This window comes from Centropristis striata, chromosome 1 (genome assembly GCF_030273125.1).
Source record: "Centropristis striata isolate RG_2023a ecotype Rhode Island chromosome 1, C.striata_1.0, whole genome shotgun sequence".
In the NCBI taxonomy this organism is placed as follows: Eukaryota; Metazoa; Chordata; class Actinopteri; order Perciformes; family Serranidae; genus Centropristis; species Centropristis striata.
In genome coordinates this window covers 15,193,120-15,218,784 of record NC_081517.1, presented here as the reverse complement: position 1 = coordinate 15,218,784, position 25,665 = coordinate 15,193,120, and the positions used below count along the sequence as shown (strand labels likewise).

The 25,665-nt window shown below is 41.8% G+C and overlaps 1 protein-coding gene across 4 annotated transcripts in view; it reads left to right on the top strand.

Annotated features, from left to right (window-relative positions):
* Positions 1–23,124, top strand: part of nacc1b (nucleus accumbens associated 1, BEN and BTB (POZ) domain containing b) — a 31,883-nt gene extending 8,759 nt beyond the window's left edge. For 3 of the 4 annotated variants that reach the window (XM_059332350.1, XM_059332334.1, XM_059332340.1), the window contains exons 2-8: positions 265–415; positions 1,153–1,395; positions 3,523–3,750; positions 6,607–7,087; positions 8,708–9,005; positions 9,228–9,325; positions 9,529–23,124. In XM_059332350.1, the coding sequence (XP_059188333.1) occupies positions 290–415; positions 1,153–1,395; positions 3,523–3,750; positions 6,607–7,087; positions 8,708–9,005; positions 9,228–9,325; positions 9,529–9,863 (1,809 nt within the window). In that variant the 5' untranslated portion in view covers positions 265–289 and the 3' untranslated portion in view covers positions 9,864–23,124. Of the gene's footprint in view, positions 1–237; positions 416–1,152; positions 1,396–3,522; positions 3,751–6,606; positions 7,088–8,707; positions 9,006–9,227; positions 9,326–9,528 lie in introns of all 4 variants that reach the window. The other variant, XM_059332358.1, reaches the window with a different exon arrangement.
* Positions 23,125–25,665: the final 2,541 nt, after the last annotated feature.

Genomic DNA, 25,665 nt, shown 5'->3' with positions numbered 1-25,665 from the left:
TTCTTTACTGTTACTCCTATCTCATTACTCCTTTATCTCATCTTTCCTCTTTTCCTGTCCTGCTACCTCACCTCGTCCTGTCTTTCTCACCACTTCTGATACCTCTCTTTTTATCCATTCCTCACCTCATGCATGTATCCCTCCAGATATCTCCCTCTCTCCTTCCTTCTGTCCTTCATCCAACCCATTGCTCTTTTTCACCACCTTTCGATGATCTCAGTCCTGTTACATATACTCTAACTTCTGTCTACCTGATTCTTGCAGATCCTGTGGTGCTGGGCAGAGCGTTATGGCTCAGACGCTGCAGATGGCGATCCCTAACTTTGGCAACAACATCCTGGAGTGTCTGAACGAGCAGCGGCTGCAGGGCCTCTACTGTGATGTCTCCGTGGTCGTCAAGGGGCACGCCTTCAAGGTGCCCACATTAACTGTTACCTATTCAACGAATCGTCTAAATGTTGCAATTTTCATGTTTTTGCATATATTTTTAGCATGCAATATCTGGGTTATAACATCATGTTTGGGAAGAGTTCGGTATTTGTTGTGTCCAGTTGATCATTGGCCCTGGAGGACTGGTTTTGAGAGCTGCAGTAAGGCATAATTAGCTCCACAGTGGAGATATTGACAAGATTTTGGTCAAAATCAATTGGCAAGACGGGGAAATATGACCCAGGTCAAAATCCGCCAGAGTCCTGCTTTAAATAATTTCTAATAGATTTTCTGAGCTCCCTCTGGCCACCTCGCTCACAAGGGGAATAAATCTTTGGCTTTGCGGCCGCTCAATAAAATTTCAATTTGGAGGGCTACAATTAGAAAATTTGGCTGTATTTCAGAATTTACTGCAACAGAATTTACAGTTGGATACAATTGAGATGATCAATACTAATTCTTTTGCCATTGTAGTTAAAAATAGATTCCAGTCAGCTGTAAAAATGATGGAGATGAAGCCAGTCTTCCACTAAGAACATGTTGTTTGGGTATTCTACCTCCTTGACTTCACACACAAGCGAGTGCAAACCCCCTGGAAATATTCGGGACAGAAAATTTACGCTTGATCAGTTGCACTTTATGATATGGATCTTCACATTTCAGTCAGAATCACCATATTTTTACCCCCTCATGACTTGCCTCTCCCCGCTGTTTACCCCGCAGGCCCACCGTGCGGTGCTGGCAGCCAGCAGCTCCTATTTCCGGGATCTGTTCAACGCCGGGGGGAAGAGCTCGGTGGTGGAGCTGCCCCCGGCCGTGCAGCCACAGAGCTTCCAGCAGATCCTGGCCTTCTGCTACACGGGTCGCCTCAGCATGAACGTTGGAGACCAGTTCCTGCTCATGTACACTGCTGGCTTCCTCCAGATCCAACAGATCATGGAGAAAGGCACAGAGTTTTTCCTCAAGGTAACCTGCCGAAGAAGCATTCTTAAAAAACGTTGGTTAAAAGTTAATAAGTATATAATTAGTACATTTTTAATGGATATAAAAATTATTTGAATCTGTGTTAATTTTGGAAGCTACTATAGATTTAGTCTTAGTCTTTAGATGACAATGCTTATTGTTTTTAGTCATTTTTATCCTTCATAGTAAGATTGTATCTTATAATTGTCTATTAAAAAACGGTTGAATGATTAAGAATTAAGTTTTGCAGTTACTCCGAGCCCTCATGTCTGTGCTAATCATGGTTGGAGGGTCAGTTGCACCCACCTGGCTGTTATGAGAGCCAATCTGCACTGCTAGAGATGCAAAAAATGTGTCTCAACCATCCAAATCCCACCCACATATCTCAATTGTTATGCATTATAGTAGCACAACTGTCAGGACTGAGGAGTGATACAAGGACAGAGGGCTCTGTCTCTGTCTGTGTGCATTTGAGACAGACAGAGAGTTTGAGAGAAGGTGAAAAGTGACAAAACTAAAAATAGATTTGGTTAAGTTTTCATTCTTTAAGCTACATGTTGTTCTTTGATCAATACCATTGTGTCTAGATATCGTCAGAATGACTGTGAAATGACATCAGTGCTGTCTTGTCATCGTCTCGTTTAAGTAACGAATAAAGGTGGTTGACGAACAATTTGTCACCGTTTCCGTTAACAAAATGAACACTGCTTATGAATAATTTGTAAATAATCCTATAAATTAATCAAACGTTGTATGTGCTGGCACCTGTGTGACATTATTCATGCCATTATGTGATCATGTGGGTGTGTGTGTTTGTGGACATGTTACTGTGACTCAAGAATAATGGAAACATCACACTGACACTACAGGTACCCAAATGATCTGATTAGATTCAGAGTGCCTTGCCGCATAAATCTACATATTAACGAGGAAAAACTGATTTCCTTGAAAGTACCTCTCCTGACACTGAGTTAATGTGGTGCTAGCTATGTGTTACGTGAGGTAAAATTGACATTATTTGCTGTTGCAGGGTGTGTAAAGTTGCTTGCTGCTTATCAGACATGGTGGTGTTTAATAGAGTTTGGCTTCTTCTCCTTTGGCAAGCTAACAAGGAATATTGGGAACTATATTTGGTTTGATGTTAGTCCAGCTCTGTAGAAGAGTGAAAGAAGTTAGTTTTGTTATCTATATTACTGGCCAAAAAACAGATTCCATATGTAATGTATTTGAGGATTATAAACCAAGGCTACAACTTATTATTATTAAGCCTCCAGTGTTACCAGCAGCCATAACAGTGGCTTAACCGATATAAGATGGTCTAAAATGGGTTTTTTTCTGGACATAAAATACGTTTATAAGTTTATTAATATACCACATATTTGATGCAACATATTTGGGTCAACGGACACATTTCAGTTGATATCCAGCCCTGCTTAGTAGAGGTGGGGAAAAAATTGATACAGCATAGTATCACGATACTTTGCATGGGAATATTATTTCGATTCATGGCCACCAGGTATTGATATTTACCGTTCATGCGGCTGTCAGTATTTCTGCTGTTTTTGTTTTTTTCCGGAGGCTGTAGCGGCAGGATATTGTGTCAGTAAGCTGTCAAAATAATGCTGAAAAGTTATGCTTATTTTTAGTGTTTCATTCAAAAAAATTGAGAGCAGTGAAGCTTTAAGTTGAGGAAAGTTTAATAAAATGCTTCAGTTGTTGTCGTCCATACATGTTTATTATCAGTTCAGTTCAGTTTGACTGAAAACTTCAGTCAGTCTGTGGGTTTGACTCTCATTGTGGAGAAATAAAAATAATTTTCTCTTATTTGACACAACAGTTCTTGATTAAATTAAATTATTTTGGACATAAAATGCAGTTAAACGGTTAAATACCAGTCCAATACTCACCATATCGCAAAATGCTTAAAATCGCAATAATATCGCATAGTGATTCAAATATCGGGATAAAATCGTATCGTGGGGCCTCTGATGATTCACACCTCTTTTGCTTATGTTGGGAAATTAAAACATTTTAGACCTGCATAAATATGAAATGATGGCATGATGCACCCTCAGTAATGATAGTAGTGAGATTAAAGTTTACTCCTCCTTTATATCACTGTACCTCCAGGTCTCCTCTCCAAGCTGTGACTCCCAGGGTCTTCACACCGAGGAGACCCCACCCTCCGAGCCTCAGAGCCCCGTCACTCAAACAATGGGTGGCGGCGGAGGAGTCGGCATCGTCGCCCCCGCCGCGGGAAGGCCCGCCTCCTGTCTGACGCCACTCCCTCTGGTGTCCAAGGTGAAGACGGAACAGATGGCCTCCACACCTCCTCAGCCCACCCCACAGCCGCAGCAGGTAGGCCGCCCGCTGACCGTCCCAAAACAAGCAAAGTGTTGCATTGATGAGGCCCATTAACAGCTCCTCAGTTAAGTGTTCTGGAAAGAGAACAAACATTTAATATTAAGGTCTTTTGAGACAGGACATCATGAGTAGGTGTCTCTTTGAGGTTTGAAAAGGCTTTGAGAGACGATGTATTATCTGCCTGTTGTTACAGTGGCTGAAAAACACCATGCATTAATATTTTTGACAAACTAAAACCTGAAGGTTATTTCAGAAATATAGCAAATACAGTTTCAAAGAGGTTCAAGCAAAAACAAATTATTTTAAAAGTCAAGGGTCGTTATTTAAATCGTGTGCAGTTAACTGCTTTAGAAGAGCTTTACCTTGAGGTGTCAGTGCTTTAATATAAGCAGTATGGTTTGTGTTTTTATAATATTACAATCCATATTAATGAGCTGAGGGTTTCAAAGGAGCACAAACTGGAGTAAACAGTTCGTCTCACTTCATTTATTGTCTGGGGCGGCAGCTGCTTAGTCAGTAGGGACTTGGCTGGGGGATCGGAGGACGGCCGGTTAAAATCTCCACTCGGAGCAAGTACGGGGTGTGGACTCCCTCCCCCTCGCTCTCCATTAATAATGGTCCTGTTTGTATGTGTGAAAATAAATAAATAAATATATATATAAACAGAGTGGGAAAATAAGAATTTCCCCTTGCAGAATGAATAAAGTTTGCCTTATGAGTGACTAAATACAAACACTAGAATGGATTTCCAGTGTTTTCCTTTTTATTTACTCAATACCTGAGTTTTCAGAGATATCTTAAATGAAAAATATTCACATTTTGGCTCCCCTGCTGAAATCCGGTAAACTAAAGACATGCACCTTCCAAAAACTTTTACCAGCCAGATATACAATGCATGTGTTTGTTTCCATTGTGGTGTCATGTGTACTTATTTACATAATCTGAGTTTCAGGTTGAAACTTGCTCACTCACTTATGACTAAACAATGAATAGAGGATTGTAAATCTCAGTGTTGAGTCAGGCTACTTAAAATAAAGGTAGAGGGAAAAGTGGAGAAACCAGTTTCTTGTTGTTTAATCTAGAGGAAAGCATCTGGCAAAAATAGTTGCCATGTGATGTTGGGTGCTAATTGGAAAATGGGTGGGTTTGCTAAAGTCCTCACTTTCAGCAGGAGAGGAGAGCAGAGCTGTCTTTATATAGTTTTGGTTTAGCACAAATAAGCATCATATGTACAGAGGAATCTGTTAAAGGCTTTGGGATAATAACAGAAACTGTTCTCCTCATCACTGGACACTGCCACCAGATTTGTCACTTGTTCTTTTTGGGAGATAACGTATGAAATATTAAGATAAGATAAGATTTTCCATTATTATTCCCACAACAGGGAAATTTCCAGTATTACAGAAGCAAAGTGTAAAGCAAGATGGAGAGGAGCTTCAATAAAAATAACAATAAATATTAAACAAGCAGTATAAACTAGGAATATAAGAAAGGTATTAACAATTTAGACATGTAGAAATATATAAAAAATATTAACAATTTAAACAAAAGGAAAATAAACTTTAGGGACATTAATATTGTACAGTGTTTATAGTGCAGTGATGGTCAGTGTTTGGTGTTAAAACTGGTGAAATAAGTGAACAAAGTGGCCTTCTCTGTATCTCAAAAACTGAAAGGCCACTTGGTGCTTTGTGAGTGCGGGTGAGTATCAAACCCCAATGCATTTCGGTACTTTTTGAAATCGGTCTGTATCAACTGTAAGTTACTAAAGGTTCACACTGAATATCTGCTTATTATGCCTTTGTGTTGATGACAGCTTTTGGTACACATGTCCTACTCTCTGGAACGTAAATATCACAGGTTAACCTTAAGGGATTGTCTTCAAATTTGGCATAAACATCCATTTGGACTCACAGATGAATTGATTATTGTGACGATTGTAGACTTCAAAGGCCAAGGTCACTGTGACTTCACAAAATATGTTTCTGGCCATAACTGAAGAGTTGCACACCGATTGTGACCAAATTTGGCACAAGCGTCTAATATAAAAAAATAAATGGTCAATTGATGACATTGCATATCATCAATCAAACGCTTTTCTGGCCAATACTCAACACTAAAACTCGGGAACAGAAAGGGAGATTGTGACCATATTTCACATTTGGTCAGATGCTGAATTGGTGACACTAATCCTTTGTGCCTCCCTTAAATTGTGCTGATTGTGTAGATATTTTGTGCTGCTTGGCTTAAGATGTGTGTGAAGTCTTCATTTTTAGAACTTTTAGGTTTCTTACAGCAGCATCCGTATTTAAAGTATTGTCTACTGTCAGGGCTGCATATGAATCTGGACAGAAATGGATGTAAACTGAAACTCGGCTGGTTGGCGGAGGCACATGGTGGTAATTGTAGCTGAATCAGCGACTTAATGATTAAAATGAAAATTGAATAGATGAAGATAATGTTATTTTATTGTATTTTATACAGGGAAAGTTGTTGTACAGATACCATTCAAGGACTTTAGTTCCTTTTGTTGAAGAAGAAGAAAAACATGTTTATCAAAGTAAGGTTTACATAATATTATTTCATAGATAAAGTGTCCTTTATCATATTGGCCCTGACAGAAAATGTTCAAATAAAACCCGGCACTATAAGAAAATGTTTTTTTCCTAACCTGTTTGAGAAGAATATATTAAAAAAAATAGCAATTTAAGCCTTGGAGAGTGAAAATTTCGGTGTTATTTGTAAACGTATCTTTTCAAGTTTTGCTGTTAAAATTGTTGGTTTATGTTTGTTATTTTTTGTTAGTTCTCTCTCGAAGATGAATAACCAGTGTTCCTCTCTCGTCCTCAGCAGGAGGGCTCTCCCTACTCGGTGGTCTGCACCCCCGTGGCCAAGCGTCTGTGGGAGGGGGGCAACCGTGACAGCGGTGGCGGGTCCGGAGGGGGCGGGGGAGGCGGGATGAGGAAGGCCGCACGCTACTCTTCCTCCTCCTCTTCATCTTCCTCCTCCAACAATGCTACCCAGGATGCCTCTGGGCGCGGACCTGCGGCCAACGCTGCCATGTTGGGCGGCGCCGTCGGTGGCGTCGCCACTTCAATGGGAGGAGCTGGACTCAACAGTAACCATAACAACCACAACAACAATAACAACAACGGCGGGACCCCCGAAGGCACGAGCCCGGGCACACTGAGCATGTATACCAGCGACTCGCCAATCAGTTACCATGACGATGAGGAGGAGGACGACGTAGCGGACGAGAGCGCCGAAGAGCAGTACAGACAGATCTGCAACATGTACACCATGTACAGCATGCTGAACGCCGGAGCAGCAGGTAATACATGAGACAAAAGAGTGCCAGTTCATCCCGAGGTCGCTGTGTTTTCATGTAAATCTTAAGTTTTTGTCTTCTGATGCGAAAGCTCCTGCCGCGGAGTGTTTCATGAGCACCAGTTTGTTTATCCAAACTTCTCAGGAGTGGAGGATGTTAAAGGAGGAGAATGAAATGTTCAAAACACTGAAACCACTGAAAGTTGTGGATCCTGCCTCGAGCTTATGAATTGTTTATAGGTTATTTAATCAAAAGAAAACGATCAGATGTTTTTTTTCAGTGTTAAATATTCAAAACTCTGATAGTTATTCAAACCAAAGTTTATTTAAGATACGCAAGAAATGTGAAGAGCATAATGCACTTTGAAGTCAGAGAGAAGATTTTCTCAGAGTCGTTATGTAGCGTTATGGTAAGAACGCATTAGACCCGCCTTCAAAATAAAAGCAAACACATGTAGCTTCCAAAATAGAGCTCATGGATGTGTTAGCAGTCAAATGTCTTAAATAAAATATAGAAGAACCCTTATTCTCCTTTACAATAATTCATTAAAATATACAATGACTAAGATGGAAAAATGGCATTAAAATGTGCGAGATGCCACCAAATTTAGGCTTTTAGGGGCAAAAATTAGGCTTCTACCCTGCTACAGTGGCTTCTTTTATTTTGAGATTATTATATCTTTAAATACATGCAGGGAAAAGTTATTTAATTCTTTGTGAAGTTTATATTGTTAAATAAACATTCTGTGGATAAATTTGGTCTGGATCAGTTTTATACTTTTATAAACTATAGTATGATAAATATTGAGTCGTATGTAATATTGACACAAGGCAAAAAAATATTGACATCAAATTTAGGCCATAGGGCCATTTTTAAGTCTAAGGACCGGAATTTTTTGATGCTCAGGAGCTTCTGTTGGATCCACATGTGTCTCCAGCGACCTAGAACTGAAGCAGCAGAGGCTTTGATACCCAACTGGATTTATATTCTCTAATTCCGACTGACTAAAGTAAGAATAAAAACACTTTAGGAAGTGCACTAAATGATTTAAATGCATGAATGGAGGCAAAGCAGCACGCAATGCAAAGTGCAGTGTGATTGCGTTTGCAGTTATTCAACATGGACTTGTGAAGTATCTCACATGCATCAAGGTGAAAAATAGAGTCAAGGAAAAGTTAACCGGGCCTATGTTTAGGGGGCTAAATGTTAAGTCTTTTTGCGGTTTCTTCTGTATAGTAACAGATGTTGGTTAGCATATGTTTGCATAACAATAATTTAATCTGGGCTGAACTGCAATATGAGTGTTTAAATGTTTTAAATGTGCACATTAAAGCAATCAGAAACAAGGACTCCCCCAGAACATGATGTAATTAACTGTTTACAAGCTATAATAGTATTTGGAGAATTAGTTATCAGTGTGGAAGCCAGTGCGTAAATATAAATGTGGCACAATTTGGTCAATTTTGGACTATTTTAAATAAGATAGCCGCTTTTAATATTTGAGGAGTTGGGAAGAAAATTTGATTTTATATTCTTCAAAGTAAGGATTTGTATCCTGTGGCACTGGTAAAGTAAAATTTTAACTGATAATGAGCTGTGACTGACACCATTCTCCTTCCTCAGTGGTCGGGGAGCGGGTGGAGGCTCTCCCGGACCTGGCTCCAGACTCGGGCGGCGGGCGGGGTGGGCGGGGCGGGCGGTCCCGGCAGGACCTGGCCTCGCTGCCTGCTGAGCTCATCAGCCAGATCGGGAACCGCTGCCACCCGAAGCTGTACGAGGAGGGCGACCCGGCAGAGAAGCTGGAGCTGGTGAGCGGCACCTCCGTGTTCATCTCCCGCGCCCAGCTCATGAACTGCCACGTCAGCGCCGGCACCCGCCACAAAGTGCTGCTCAGACGCCTGCTGGCCGCGTTCTTCGACAGGTCAGTGTCGGGCACAAAGTAACAAAGATGGAGCATTTGCTTAAGCTGCAGAAAATGATAGACTGCAGATTGTGAACTCGACTACAACAGGAGTCAATGCACTTTTGGCATTGAATCAATTTTCACATCAAGCTACTGGGTTTTTAAAATGTAAATTTAGCAGGAATTGTGTTTCAGTATGCGCCACGGCTCGTCTTTGTAAGCTTCTTGTCTGTTGTTCAGGAGCACTCTGGCCAACAGCTGTGGAACTGGCATACGCTCCTCAACCAACGACCCCAGCCGTAAACCTCTGGACAACAGAGTGCTGCACGCTGTCAAATGTGAGTCAAACAGACACACAGTTTTTAATATTATGAATACTGTGAGTTGAATCTCAGTGAGATCTTGAGCTGCCCTCATGAAAAGTTGCCCTTTGCAGCTTGGAAATTTGGATTTAAAAACTCCTTGCCTTCCATTCTTTTTCTCTCTTTTCCGTTCTTCATCTTCCTCTCTTTTCCTTTTCCGTCTCTTTCCATTCCTCCAGTTTACTGCCAGAACTTTGCGCCGAGCTTCAAGGAGAGCGAGATGAACGCCATCGCGGCCGACATGTGCACTAACGCCCGCCGCGTCGTCCGCAAGAGCTGGATCCCCAAGCTCAAACTGCTGATGGCCGACAGCGACGCCTACTCCGCCTTCCTGGCCGACAGTGTGAAGATGGAGGCCGACGCACTGGGGGCGGAGCAAGGCTTTGACCCCGCCTCCCTGGAAGCGGTGGCTGCAGCAGCCGCAGCGGCCGCCAACCACAACGACGCGGGGGGCGGAGCCACGCAAGCAGACACCCTCCAGGCAGGAGGAGGAGACGGCAGCACTTTGTTTTGAGTGAGTGGACGGACAGATAGATGAGTGGACAGATGGACAGATTGATGGAGGGAGGGATGCCATCTCTCTGGGGTGATGAGTAGAGAACGGTGGCCACTGTGGTCGAGATGACGGTTGTCACTCCTCCCCTAGCTGCCATGTGTTTGGGGATCTATTTCTTCTTTTACACCTCTTTTGGTCAGTTTGTTCTGCTTTCCCTCCTTCGTTTGTCCACATTTCTGTCTCTCTCGATGGCCCAGAATGCCTCACTTTGGGTTGTTCCTCCTTCCTTTCCTGGTGGGGAGAGACAGAGAGAAAGGTAGCAGAGAGAAGAGGTTGACAATTAGCCCCCCCCACACACACCTCTTCATCCCTCTGCAACCTTTCAAGACCTATTTGTTTCAGCCTTTATTTTTTTATGTTTTTAAAAAGCGTGTACTGTCACTAAGGCCCTTTTCTTACCATAATCAATCACAGACATTCCCCGGGGAGGGGGGTGGGAGGGAGGGGTAATCCTGTTTGGAGAAAGTGATATTTTCCTTCCTCAAACTCCGGTAACACTGTTGTTTTTGATATTGAATGTATGCGTGGCGAAGCATCCGAACCGCAGCGTTGTAAGTCAGTAGAGGTTGAGTGAGCTTGTACAGAGCCCCTTTTTTTACTTGTTTATTTTTTTTGTTTTTGCTTTTATTAATGAAAGCTTCTCTGAGAGCGTGGGACTGATGAGGTCAGGGGTTGAAATCAATATTGATATGTATATTGGCACGGTTTATGATCTCCCCCGACCTCCGCCCGACCGCACCAACCCTGCTCTTTAACCCCTGCCGGGCATGCTGGGACTCACCAGCCTTCAGAGATGCTGGTGATGTCTGACTGACAGTGTGGTGGCAGATGGTAAAAACTAATATTTACTTGACTAAAAATCCTTTCCCCCCTCAGCCTCCCCCACTCTTTTTATCCTAAAAGAGCATTTCTGTGTTTAAATTCTTAATTTTTTTCCTTTTTTTGTGTGTGTGTTTTTGCCAAGCCTCCTGAGAGAGAGGAAACTTGTTACCGATGATTGTTTGCGCGTGATAAATGCACTGTGTTAATTCCTGCGGTATGAGTACAATCGAATTACGTTTTTGTACGTATCAGAAAGAGAAAAGAGGGGTGGTTTTATTTAAAAAATACTAAAAAAAAAAAAGAGAAAAAATACAAGCTGGAATCCAATTTATATCGATGGTTATCACCCATTTTTTTTAAGGAAAAGTCTGAAGGAAAGTCAAGAAATATCCAAAAGCGAGTTTCTGCCTGTGAGCTTAGGAACGACTTGTGTGTGTGTGTGTGTGTGTGTGTGTGTGTGTGTGTGTGAGGATATAAAAGAGATGTTCTTTTGTTTTCAGCTCATGTTTAAATTGTTTCCCTCAGAATATTCGCAGCCACACCAGTTAACAGAACAAGTTTCCTCAGGCTCTGCTGCCTGGCTGCGTGCTCGCCTGGCATGGACAAAGGTGCTAATTCAGGCATTGGTACATTGCTAGGAATACAGCTCTGTGTGTGTATGTGTGTGTGTGTGTGTGGGGGGGGGAACGGCCACACAGTTTTGTGTGTGTGTGCTGCAGCAGCAGAGAGAGAGAGCGGGAGGCCAGACGGTGTGTTTTCACACACGCTTGGTCGATTCATTCACCCATCACTGCGGTGAGCACACACACACACGCTAATACGCATTTGGGCGCTGTCAGCCGCATCAGCTACAGTACACCAAAGCAGCATGGGAATTAAAGGGGAATTACACTGAAGCAGAGCTGGGAGGCCGTTGTTGTTCGTCACATGTAAGCATTCACTTTAAAATTTATGTTTAACGTGGGATGTGATGGAAGAGGTGAAGTGTCACTGCACTGGCTGAAAGTTTTGCTTCCTTGGTTTGACAGTTAATTCTCTGTCTCTGTGTAAAGTCTATATAATTATCAAAAAGAAAGCTGCTAAATTATGTAAATCAGAGAAGAACGTAGGCATAGAAACAACCCTGAAAGTCGTATTGCAGCTATAGTCGCCTTTGATACTTCTGCGGCTGAATGGTAAAAAAACAAACGCAAAACAAGATTTTTTTCTCTTTAGAAAAATTGACCTCTAGAATCACAATAGAGCTGAATGCACTCATCAGCTAAACCCTTGAGGGCTTTCTGCTCCTGTTCAGTTTGATGTTGAATGCAAGGGCTCCAGGTGAATGTTTTTGATTTAGTGCCACTGATATTTTGGAGGGTTTCAAATGCATATTCAAATACTCATCACACCAGATTTTTAATCTGTCAATCATGAGATCAGCCCCAGACAGTTAGTGTAAAGGCCTGACACATGTGCCTGTTTGGCACAGAGGAATCATTGGCCTAATGAAAGCAGTAGTGTGAATAACAAGCAAAGTTAGCCAACTGTTTATACTCTGTTTTATGTGTTACAGATTACAATGTGCAGCCCATTAGTTTGTATCTAAGAATTCAACACAGCAGGGGTAGAACTAAGAATAGTTTCTCCATTTATCCAGCGTAATCGGTGACTGATTTAAACACATTTCAAATCCTTTTTTAGGCTAATGCTGTGGCTGAAGTAGACTGAATTGTGTTTTTTACAAATGAAGGACACAACAGGCGGCTTATTGCCTCCCTCACACCGTATTGAGACAAGTCACTGCTTTGTGGATGTGTTCTGTTTAAGTGTGGTTGAGTCAAGACTTCAACTCCAGATGGTGACTGTCATGAAGTCTCTAAATGTCAGACAGTTACTGGTCCCTGTTGCACGAGAGAAATTTAAATCCAATCCCTCTTAATTATCATTTTTAATTTTGTACAGGAGGGCTCCAGACTGCGACCAAAATTGTTGCACATGCTAACACTTTAGTGTTACTTACTTTAGAGTTAAAATTTAGCAAGCTCACACTCATGCAGATGCATGATTTCTATTATCATCACAGCGCTTTATGCATTTGTACCGAGCAGTGTAGAACTTAAAAAACAAGCTACAAAACAATCAATTTAGCTGCTATTGTGTTGCAAAACTAAAGGCAGGGAGAAACCTACTGGATTTAATACCAAGAGTACAACCAACTGGGAATGTAGTCTGGAGCCTTTGTGCTCAGCTGGTATTAATAGAAGGATTGTATTGATTGCATTGATCAATACAGGGGAAAAAATGATTTTTTTAGGTGAAATAAGTAAGTAATGGAACAAAGGAAAAATATTTAGTGGCACTAAGTTTCACTCTGGAGCACTGAGTCCTGTGTGTGTGTGTGTGTGTGTGTGTGTGTGTGTGTGTGTGTGTGTGTGTGTGTGTGTGTGTGTGTGTGTGTGTGTGTGTGAGTGTGAGACAGCATTCTGGCAAAACCGATCCGATTGGAAACAGACTTTGTTCTGTTGAAGGTTCTGAATGATGTTTAAAGTTTGGAGAATTGATTTGTTTGCAAGTCTGGAGACATTTTGGAATTTACAAAAAGCAGACCCATATCCTGTGTTGTGATATTGTCATGTTATTGTGCAGACAGACTGGCCTTCAGATTCCAGCAGACACGAGTGAACACTCTGGTTCCGTTTGTTGGCCTGAAGTTTGTCTCTAAGCTTTGGTGGAATAGGCTAAGCGTGTGTGATAAGCAGAGGACACTTCAGCTGTGTGTTATCAGCACATATTCAATATAATATTACTTTTGAAATGAAGTGCGACGTTTGGAGCGTAGGGGGCAGCAGAATGCCTTCAGTGTCAAAGGTGCCATCATCAGAGTGAAAAAGGGAACGCGTTTAATTTGAAACATAATCCAGCTGTTACATCCACATTAATAATATCTAATTTCCTATGTATTGACCATATCAGATGTTTAATTTGCATATCTGCCAGGACTCTCAAACCAAAACTATTGGTGCTTTAGATTACTATTGCTACAAAATCCCCAGTGCGAAAAAACATATTGTTTTTGTTTTTTTAAGCGGCGTGATAATGCTGATTAACACTTTAAAACCTAAACAAGACTTGACATACACTGTAGATTTGTTTTCTTGTAAACTAATCTGACATTCATATTTTTTTACTGCATGTTTGGCCTGTTTTGGTGTTTTTTTCCCCCCTTTTTTAAACGAGAAGAAATCTCAAGCACCTTATTGCCAGCGTGGCATCAGAAATGCTGTGGTGAACTGTTCAATGTCACAGTCACAGGATAATAATATTGATGTTTGGACTGCTACACAGACACACACACACACACACACACACACACACACACAGACATAGACCCTCAAGGTGTAGGGTCTGTCGTTAAACCGTCTCTTAAACGAAACACAGAAACGTCGCTGCACAAAATCTGAACTTTGAAACATCCCGGAGAAGAACCAAAAACAGCCTTTGAGGCGTCATCTAACCTGTATTGAACTGAACCCGTTTTGTAGACCAGTGTGATTTAAAAAAAAGAAAAAAAAAGAAATCTGCTTTTTACAGCCTGGCTTTTGAGGAAAAAATGTTTACATGACTATTTGTTTTTTGTTTTTATATTTACGTGTATATCAAGTTTTTTAATTATGTCTTTAAAAAATAAGGCTATCGGTCAAAGAACCCTTTGGTCCTGAGACGAGCACCTAAAGGTCCTACAGTGAGATGGTCCAACCCTCTATTCTGGAGCGCATGGTACGATCCGTGGAGATTAACCAAGTTCAATAACTGAGGACGAGAAGAAGTAAAGAAAGAAAGAAAAGAAAGAAAGGGAGTAATGGGTGGGCAGAGAGGAGGAGAGGGTACGGTAGAGAAGAGAGTTTGCACATTTTGTTTTCCTATTAAAAAAAAGTCTTTGTATTCCAATGATTGTTTGAAACCGCCGCCTTAAATGAGGAAAAAAATTGAGAGCGAGATAGAGAGGGAAGAAGAGGACAGTGTGAGCCTCCCTAGAGAGGAGGAACGGATGAGGAGGGAGGGAGGAGGAGGGGGGGGGGTGTTGGCTGGGACGCTCAGATGATTTGGTGTGGATGCATGCATGCATACTGGTGTGTATGTGAGTTTGTGTATGTGGTGGTTTTGGGAGCTTGTTTGTAAAGGCTTTGTGTGTGTGCATCTGTGGGCAAACATAATGCGTGGGTGTGTTTTCAATGTGTGTGTGTGTGTGTGTGCATATTAATGTATGTATGCAGTTTTTTTCCCTCCCCGCTCGTTTCCCTCCATCTCCATTTATGGCATGTTAATGTCTGCCTCACTCGAAAGAGCTTTTGACAGTGGTACAGTGTGTGTGTGCATCTGTGTGTGAGTGTGTGTGTGTGAGTAATGCGCATGCCTATGCCAGGCTGGGTCTGCGTCTCGATCTATGTGCTGCATACGTGTGTGTCTGCGCATGTCTGTCACTGTGTGTGGGTGGTTTGGGTGCTCAGCTCTGCAAGGTCTGTATATATGTGTGTGTGTGTGTGTGTGTGTGTGAGTGGGTGGTATGTGCAGAGAGGTTGAGATGAGTGGCTGTTTGTTTTTGTCTGCCTCACAGAGCGCCATAGCTTTCTTTTTTTTTCTCCCCTCAGCCATACACACACACACACACACACACACACACACACACACACATCTGCAGAGTCACATATCCACATCACAGTCTATACATCTGTGCCATATCAAAGGTGCAGATGTACTTTTGCGGCTGCACCGAGGACGAGCGTTTTTACATAAAAATCATGGAAATGTAAAGTCAGACAAAGCAGATCATGAGCACTTCTCTTTCACACTCCCTCCTAAAATATCCTGTTTCTGCCTGGTTAAATGTCCTGCACTCCTGCATGGGACAGCAGCACAACTGCAGCCAGGACACTGACACTCTCCTCCCTCACTTGTCCCCTTGTCCCCCCCCCTCTCTCTGTTCTCGCCTGTCTCTCACTGTTTGTCTGTTTTCTTTGTTTACATTTCTCTCTGTCTCTTTATGTATACATTTCTGTCTTTCTTCCTTATTGTCCCCCTATGTCTCCCTCCCTCTTCCTATGACACACACACACACACACACACAGTAAGCAAACTAAATAGTGTCAGTCCCTTGTCGCTTCATTACGTAAACCATCATTTTCTTTCCACCGCTGCTTCATTTGTGTCGACTCCATTTTCTTCATAGAATGCAAATCCCTGCCAAACTCTCACCCCTATATCTGTGTATCCCCTTGTGTGTGTGTGTATGCATGTGTGTGTGTGTGTTTCTGGGGCTGAGCGATTGCTGTCTGCCACAACAGATGGGGCTGCCAAATATGTTGCTGCATGAGTGTGTGTGTGCATACATGAGAGCTATTCGGATGCAAATATGCAGATGAATGGGTGTAGGTACGTCTGACCGGGCACATCAGTGCTGTGTGTGTGTGTGTGTGTGTGTGCGTGTGCGTGCAGCCCACCCCCCTCTCATGAGACACTGTGTGATTTTTGTGTTTACTGCACCTTTTTAATAATCAGAGGATTGATGAGGAAAAGTCTATCTGTCCCTGTGTTGCCCTGGACAAAGAAAATGTCCACATGAGAGACGCAGGCAATCATGACGCGAATATCGACCAGACTGTTAAACCAAGTGACCAAGTGGGGTTAAAAGAATAATTATAATCATCCTAGACTTGAGCAGTGAGAGGAGGAGGAGGAGGAGGAGGAGGAGGAGGAGGAGGAGGAGGTGGTGCTGTTCTTCCTGAGGAGGAGATGTTTGTTAAGAATCTCCCAGGACAGATGAGGCATTGCGGCAGTCTGCCGTCACATGAGCAAAGCCTCAATCCAGACAAAGAGACAAGAGTGAGAGGAGAGAGAGGCTAATGACAGAGAGGAGGAGGTGGTGGTGATCGTCTCTCTCTGGCCCTGTGCCACCAAGATAAATACCTGGGTGCTTGTTTATTTATGTAGCGTGGCATTTTGCAGAGGTGTGGGGTCGTGGGCTGAATGAATAAACGGCAGAGTTGCCTAAATCCCCTCAAAGCGACCCCGGCAAGACAAGAACCCACTTATTGGATGATATCGCGGATCCAGATAAGGAATAAAGCTTCGGAAACTTTAAGATTTCTCCGGAGAACAAGGAAAATGAGCTTTGAAGTTGAAATTGCACTAAATATCTGTAAAAGAGTGGAAGAAAAATGTCTTTTATGTCCCGGGGAACACATTTGGCTGAGCGTTTCACCCCACTGTCCTTTTAAGCACTGCGATATGATAATGTGAGGACATTTTTGCTACAACTGTAGAGATGATTTGGCCTCGTTAGCAGTCGATTTGCCCAGCTGTTGTCAGTGTGTGTATAATGGTGAACACCAGGCGAAATGTTCCTCTGCAGTCCACGATTGGAGGTCAGGAAAAACAATGGATTTCTGAATTGGCATCCCAATATTAAGGGCTAATATGGATATATATCATGTTTAGTAGTACAGTGGTTCCCAACCTTTTGTGCTTGTGACTCAAAATGTCATGTCTAAACTGAGCTGTAATGTTGCCCCTTGTTAGCTAAAGTTTTTAAAAGGTACAAATTTGCCTTTTTTGCTAAGTCTTTTATCGTAATGGATGGAATAGGATTGGACTGTTGGCCGAACAAGACAAGCAATCTGAAGACATCTTCAGCTAAGGAAAACTGTTGGATATTTTACTCGATTCTTAGACCAAAACAGGTTTAGACAAAGTAATCAATAAGAAAAATTAGCGTTGCTTTCCGCCCTAAACATATCCAGAATTTAGCTTTATAATCTGGCGACCTCTTAAGCCTCCACAGATGGTGCTCGAGCTACGAGCACACACGGAGGTGTTTACGTTCGTGTTGTTCCTTGCAGTATTCTCCAAAACTCCGTAGGGAGTACAAACCAAATATTTTGTGTCTGAAGAAGTCTCTATTTGATCTATTTGAAGAACAGGGCAGCCATACCGGTTCCACTAGAATGGGCGGGCCAACTTTGATCACCACTCTTTCAATGAGATGTGCACAAATTGTGTTTTACCACACCTTCCAGCAAAATGCCTCCTCTTTTCCCAGCGCGGTGGCAATCTCTTTCCATAAATTCAAGGCCAGTTGACTGTCCCTGTGGTCTCTACATGAAGAATTGTACAGATGATTGCACAGGCACATTTGCTCGCCCCAGTCTTCCCATGAAGGTGTCTTCCCGCAAAAGCGCAGCTGAAGGAATTAGGAGGTGCAGTGTTGACTTTCGGAGCCTTTACGCTCAGAGGAAAATGTCCCATTCTACAGTGAGCATAAACAATCCCATGTGGGGACGCCACAGGTAGGGAACCACTGTAATAGATTTTGACCCCAGTGTTGTCAAGTCAAAATGTCAATCAAGATAGATGTTGACGGTTTTGTCATTTTGAGAAGTAATTTTTGTCATTGTGCAAGATTTTGAAAAGAAAAGAATGTAGGAGTTGTGATTATGGAGGGTTAAGGCAGATGCAGTTTTGGCAGAGTTTCTTGTCCCAAGTTTCCACCGCCTGTCAGTGTTTGGCCTCAGATGTCGACCGGAGGCACCGGGGCTCCGACAGGTTTTCACATCAACAAAGACATTTCAAGAGAAATTCGTACTTCCAACGAGCACAGCAAAAGGGATATTTTCTTTAATATCTGTCTTTTTTTTAATTTCCTCTTTGATTTGTAGGAAATGTTAGGAGTCGGTAGCTTGATGCTACTAAGAGAGAATGGTTTCCATAAAGAAGTTTTGAACACTCCTCTGCCCTACAAAGAACAAAAACTGAAACTGAACAGTGAAACATTCCTGTGACCTTTGACCTTTTAGAGATCATCACTGGTTGCAGCTTTTGCTTCTTTATAGGGCAGCTACGCCTGAGCACACTTTTATGACTAAAGGTTGAGCGGGGCCAGAGCAGACCTTATTGTTATTATTATTTTATATTTTTTTTTGTCAAAGCGCTATGAGTTTGGTCGCGCTTTTAGAAGAGCTTTGTACACATTTCAAACTTTCTTTTAAATTTTACAGTTTTTGTTTTTCTGTTGCTATTGTGTGTTTTTGTTTTCTACATTTGAGCTAGTGTACTGTAGTCCTTGAACGTTATTTTTAAGACAGATGCTACTAATAAGTCAACATTAACAACCTGTACGTAGAGTTGCCAAGATGTGTAAAAAATTACAAAAAGAGAATAGTGGAGACATGTTAGCTGTAAAATAGTTTAGAGAAAGAGAACCACATATTTTTGCATTGCGATTGTTGTATGACTGAGGTGCTGCGGACGAGAGGGAAAAGGTTTTAATGCTGGACCAGATGTTTGGTTTTTACTGTACTGCAGCTGCTGTCGGGGCGGGGTCGGGGACTGCAGACTGACGGACGGATGGACAGTCGAAGCGAATAAAACACTGTTGGGCTCACATCATTTTAAGGCTATAAGTCTGAATGTCTGTTTAAAAAAAATCTCTTCATGGATAAAATCCAACTCTCCATTGTCTTGTGACGATATAAATACATTTCTCAGCCAAGTTTGCATCAACTTTCATTAGAAATCGACCCAAAGTAAGTTTACTTGACCTGGTTCTCGAACCAGCTTTTTCACAAAGAATAAGCTACTGCTGCTTGAATGTTTCTTTTTTACTTTAAATGCCATCTGGTGGCTAAACACGGCTACTGCAGCTCAGAGAAGGGGGGGCTCAGCAGCTGTCGTACCTGCCGACGCCACCAGAGGGCGATATATCCCAAGAGGCAGTGATCCTACACAAGCTACGATTGTAATTAAAGAGTCTCGATCACTGTATACATCAGAGCACCTTAACAGCAGGCCGCCGGAGGCTTCTGCTGCTCATTCTGCAAATCCCAACACAAGACGCAAACCCGCCAAAACGCCCCAGCGCACGTGGGCCAAGATGCCAAATAAAGTTGTCAGTAGATTGAAAGTTGCTGACATGACTCCCAAAAGAAAAAAGAGCACCGCAGCTGTTTTTGTGCTTTGACTCGTCCATCCATGACTCTGTTTGTCTGTTTATTATCACTCCTGATCTCCGTCTCGGCTGCCGATCCACAGAACTAAAGTGACAAGGAGAGAGTGAAATAATCTTTAAAATTAACAAAAAAAAGCACCTTTGGGCGAGCGCTCAACTGTCCCGGAGAGCCAAAGCCCTCTGCACCTTTCCGAGCACGCTCACTATGTCACTTCCTGTCTGTGGTTTGGATGCTGGAGTCAGAAGTGGGACTTTTGTTTGGGGGGGTGGGGGGATCAAGATGTAATGTGAGGGTTCTTTTTGTAAGTTCCTTATTTTTGTTGTTTTTATCTTTTTGTACTATTATTCCCTTTTTTATTTTGTATGTTTTCTCTTCTCTATGACATTTGTTGTTTACTGTAAAAAATAATGATGATGATGATGATGATGTGCCCAATCGACCTGTCTCCCTCCAGGTGGGAAGTGGGAGCATAGACTGTGCAAACTCTCCTCTGCATGGGGGTGGGGAGGGAGTTACAGGGGGAGGGGGGCGGGGAGAGTTCAGGTGGGTGAGGGGTACCAGGAAAAGGGTGAAGGTTGGAGTTGATTCGGACAGGGTTCCTGCACAGATCTGGAAATGAAGTGAAATCTTCTCATTTCTAGGTCTTTTTTAAAAGAATCCCAAAAAATAACAACAGAGAAATGTACGATGACCCAGCAAGCATTCGATGCACAATTGGTTAAGCTTCAATCCAAACAAGCACAAAAACTCCCAGTGTGACCAAAAATTCTCTTTAGAAACAGACATTGACTGATCAAAATCAATGAAGGAGTTGAAGACGGACGACTTTGATGTCCTTTCCAATCCATCAACATGCTTGTGGGGTTTCACTTGCACTGTCATATGTATTACATAGAAAAATGTATCATCTGGTTAATGGTGGTATTGCTGTTTTAAAACTGTCAGAGGAAAAGTCCACCCTCAAACACTTGAACACGTGTTTGACGAAAACACCAGAATATGGGATTTCTAAGTGAACAATAGCTATTTAGCCTATTTTTTGGCCACTTGGGGGCACATCATCCAGCAAACAAAGAATATGACCATTCATTTTGCTTCTGGTCACTTGAAACTGAAGCTGTGTTTCCACTACATGGTACAGCTCTGCTCGACTCAACCTGGCCACAACCTCCAGGACTTAAATGTGGAGGGGCCAAACACCGCAATTCTTCGTCTGGCTCCAAAAGGAAGTGAATCCTCATTAACACCCTGGTTAAAACAGCCAACATCACAGCAAAAATAACCGTTCTGGTCTCTTTAACAAATTCCCCCCTCATTAGATCTATAAGGGGGGAATTAAAATATGCATAATTAAGGGCGTGGCCACTCCGAGCTTCATCTCGGCTCTTTGGAAACCTATGGGTGCCGTCACAGAGACTACATCCATGTTTTATTCAATCTATAGACTCTACTAAACTTTGGTACCAGGTCCTCTTCTTCTATTTGGTTTTCCGCTGCAGATAGTATCTGAGTAGCGCCTCTGCACAACATCTTCAATGCAGCACTCTTTGGATCCAACGCTGGATCCTTTCATCAGCAACAAAAGCAGATGATGGCGTAGTTTTGCAGTGTTTTAAGCCTCAGCCGAGGTGGTACCAAGAAAAAGTACCAGGTACCATCCACAACTTTTGCTCATGGAAAACCAAAAAAGAGCGAGTTCAGTCGAGTCGAGTCGAGCCGCACCATACAGTGGGAAAATGGCACAATTCTAACACTTGATACCAGATTAACTTTTGGAAACAGAGGGTGGGTTTTTCCCGTGTAGGGACCCTGCTGGAAACCTGGAGGAATGTCAGGAGTTGTGTTAAGCGTGCAAAAACTGGCTAAAACTTGAGAACAGAGGAGCGAGGGAATCAAGATCGTGATCCTGAGGTGAATCCTCATCGTTTCTCTCCCTCTCCATCCCTTCCTCTCCGCTCAGCCGCCTTCCTCTTCATATTCCTCGGCGCTGCTGGCCTGACCTCATGACCCCTGGCCCCGACCTCTCCCCCTCTCGCGCTCCTCAAACTCTGCGCGTCTCTTTTCTTGCTGTCTGCAGGTCTGTAGTCTTCTATCCAGAAACATTTACTCCACTCTTTCCAAAATCCCCACACACCAGAGACAAAACACACACTCACAAATAAATATATATATATATATATATATATACTGTATATGTATAAATGAATACAAAACGGGCAAACCTCTGAGATGCAGAAGCTCGCGCACACACACACCTGCAGACTCTCAGGATGTGTTGCAGCGAGTGTGTGCGTCTTCACGTCACTGATGCAGTTTTAAAAAAGTACCAGTTTACCTCGGGAGCTCTCAGCCATAGCAGACCTTAATGCCCACAGATATCTCAGCGCTGCGAGCAGCTTCTGAACTGCTGTGGCTGCCGTTACAAAGCAGGTACATACTTTTTTGTTTTTCAGGAACAAACCCGGGAGTCTCAGCAGAGCGCCCCTGGACCATTTGAATGCATACAGCGCAGGGTTTTTTCAGAAACGGGACACACACCGAGAGTCCACGTCAACACAGTCTTACCTCAGAATTGTACTACAGAGCGGGGGGGTGGGGCTTACATATGATCATAGCAACCGTGAATGATATTTTTTATTCCTTCTCTTCCTTGTCTCTGGTGTCGTTGGGTGAAAAATACTCTGCAGAACTCTTCTTTTTCTCGTTTTTTCCACTATAAATATATAAATATATAAACTGTACATTATGACATAGAAGCACTATCGAAGTTTGATTGTTAGATGTGCACTCGCAGCATGAGGTATTATTCTTTATTATTCTTCATAACCCAGAAAAATGAAAAAAAGTGAAATAAAAGCTTTTGGAGGTAAAGAAAAAAAGGAAAAAAAACATAAACAAAAACAAGAACAATGCAGTAGCGTCTACAGATGTCAAAGAAAATACCCGACCTCACCCCACCACACACACACACACACAGATAAACACACACACACACACACCCCTTACCCCCACCCTGCCGTGTTACCCTGACCCCCCCATCCAACCAATCGCCCTGAAGCCCCTTTGCGCCACCCCCGCCCCCCTGCTCCGCCCCGTGTACATGCCAGTGTTTCCCCCATGTGTTCCAAGTGCCAATAACTTTGTGAATTCCTAACTGTGACCCAGTAATAAAGATAATTGCACATTAACTACTGTAAAGAGAAAAAGAAACCAGACTGATTAAAAATGAGGAAAAATCTGAATATCTTAATAAAAGGTTTTTAACAAACAGGACTGACCTTACTGATGTGTCGGGTCTTTATTTACCTGCATCCAAAGTGACCTCACAAACGAGGTGTTTTAAAGGTATAATGTGTAACATTTCTGCATTAAAATGTATAAAAATAATGAACAATGGTTGCCTTTTTAAATTCCTTATAGTTAATATGAATCATCCTCTAGAAAAACACAGATGTTTCTTTTGTGCAGTTTTTTTTTTGTTCAGTACATACAGGAAGAGACCACAGTTACAGAAATAAAACACCACAACAAACACACACAGTGTGACAAGGTACAACACAAACAGGAGAACATCAGACCTTTTCTCTCTAAATGGAAAAAACAGATGCCGTATTATAATTTAAATTTTATATTTCTATCTTTTTGCACTAGTTTTGATCTGCTGACTAGACTGACTGTTCAACATAAGTCACAACCAGCCTTTTGAAATTCTAGACATCTGGCAAGATCTGTTGAATTGTGTGTTTCGTGTCTAATAAAAAAATATGATATTTGAGGAACGTACTGCGGTAAGGTGTAAGTGAAAGAAGGCAAAAATAAACTTTGTTTCCTATAATTGGCTGATCAGGAATTACAAATATTCGCAGGAGAACATCTTCGGTCATTTTGGAAACATTTCGTAAAGACAGGTGGTGATAAAAGTCTGTAACGGAATTAGCCTGCAATTTTTTCAAAACTTTTTCTTTCATGTCTTCTTTTGACCACTTTCATGTCATTATTTTAGGACTTTTTCTAAAGTTGGCTCTCCATGTCAAAACCCCCGAGACAGGAGGAGCTGCACAGGTAAGTGGCTGCCACAACCCTTTAAAACAAAGTGTTTATCCAGTTTTGTTATGGAAATGCTGTACCACCACATTTTACAGTAGTGTTCAAAATAATAGCAGTCTAATGTGACTAACCAGATTAATAAAGGTTTTTAGTATATTTTTTATTCCTACATGGCAAAAAAAGGTACCAGTAGGTGCCGTAGATTCTCAGAAAACCAACAAGACCCAGCATTCGTGATATGCACGCTCTTAAGGCTTAGGTTTACACACTAGTAAACCAGCAAAATCTTGGTTCCAAACAAACAACATTGATGTTATGGAGTGGCCAGCCCAATCCCCGGACCTTAATCCAACTGAAATTTGTGAGGTGGCATCAAAAATGCTGTTTCTGAAGCAAAACCAAGACATGTAAATTAATTGTGGAATGTTGTTAGAGAATCTTGGAGTGGAATAACAGCTGAAAGGTGCCACAAGTTTGATGACTCCATGCTACACAGATGTGAAGCAGTTATAAAAAAAAACTAAATATCACTGAATCACTAAACTAAATATTAGTTTAGTGATTCACAGGATTGCTAAATCCTAGAAACAAAAAAGTTTGTACAAAATAGTTTTGAGTTTGTAAAGTCAATGGCAGACACTGCTATTTTTGAACACACCCCTTTCAACTAATTGCCCAATTGCACAGCCTTAAGAGTGTGCATATCATGAATGCTGGGTCTTGTTGGTTTTCTGAGAATCTACTGCACCAATAAAAAATATACTAAAAACCTGGATTAATCTGGTCAGTCACATTGGACTGCTATTATTTTGAACACTTCTGTTTGACTGTGGTAGAGTTGAGATTGTATCTTGGTGTTCATTTTTATGCATTGAAACAAGGGCTGGGCGATATGGACCAAAAGTCATATCCCGATGTATTTAGGCTGAATATCGATATACGATATATATCCCAATATTTTTATCGCAAAGTGAGAGCAAATGTTCAGTCAAAGCCAAATATGACATGTCACAACTAGTTTTATTGAAACCATTTATTTAAGTGAACATAAATACTGTAAAACAACAGGACATTTTTTATATGAACCAAAGCTCCACTGAGTGCATATTTAAATAAAAAAATATCTTAAATAAAATTGCCTATGAAATAAAATAGGCCAATCTTTGTCTGAAATAAAAAAATATGTTAGGGCAACAGTTATATGTAAAGAAAGATTAAAAAAAAAAAAAAAAAAACTATATCAATATATGCAATATGGTCTAATTCCATATCACATTTAAAAATATCACATCGATATATTTTACATCGATATATCGCCCAACCCTAATTGAAACACAAGAAATAAAACTTAATGGTGCATGGCTGGGTTGCAGCTAGAAAAAGTATGTCATAATTTGAAGAAGCCCAATGACTTCTTTAAATTGCTTGTTTTGTCAAATCAACAGTCGAAAACCAAAATAAATTAAATTTAAAACTAGGAAAGTGCACTCAGTACAGAGCAGCTCTTTAGAATCTCCTGCTCAGAAAACAAGCATTTTCAAGTTGTTTGTGGTTTTGCAGGCAGTCCTTACAAAGCGTGAATTCAAACATTTTTTTACACACTTGCATCATGTTATTTCAGCATCCCTTTGGTACATTTATTGGGAACTCACCAACATGTGCTGGCAGTCATCCTGCTCCTGAAGAAGGTAATGATGATATTAATGCGGGATTTCCACACCAGGTGCAAAGCAGCAGTAGGTGTCATTTCTGCTGTGGCTGATGACGAAAAGTAACGGCAGCAAAGAAGCAAATAACATGAAAAAACACAAATGTGATCCTGCAGTCAAATTCCATGGATGAACGTTATATTGAACTCATGGGGTGCCTGAATGAAAAGGCAACAATGTGACCTGCAGCTTGTTTTT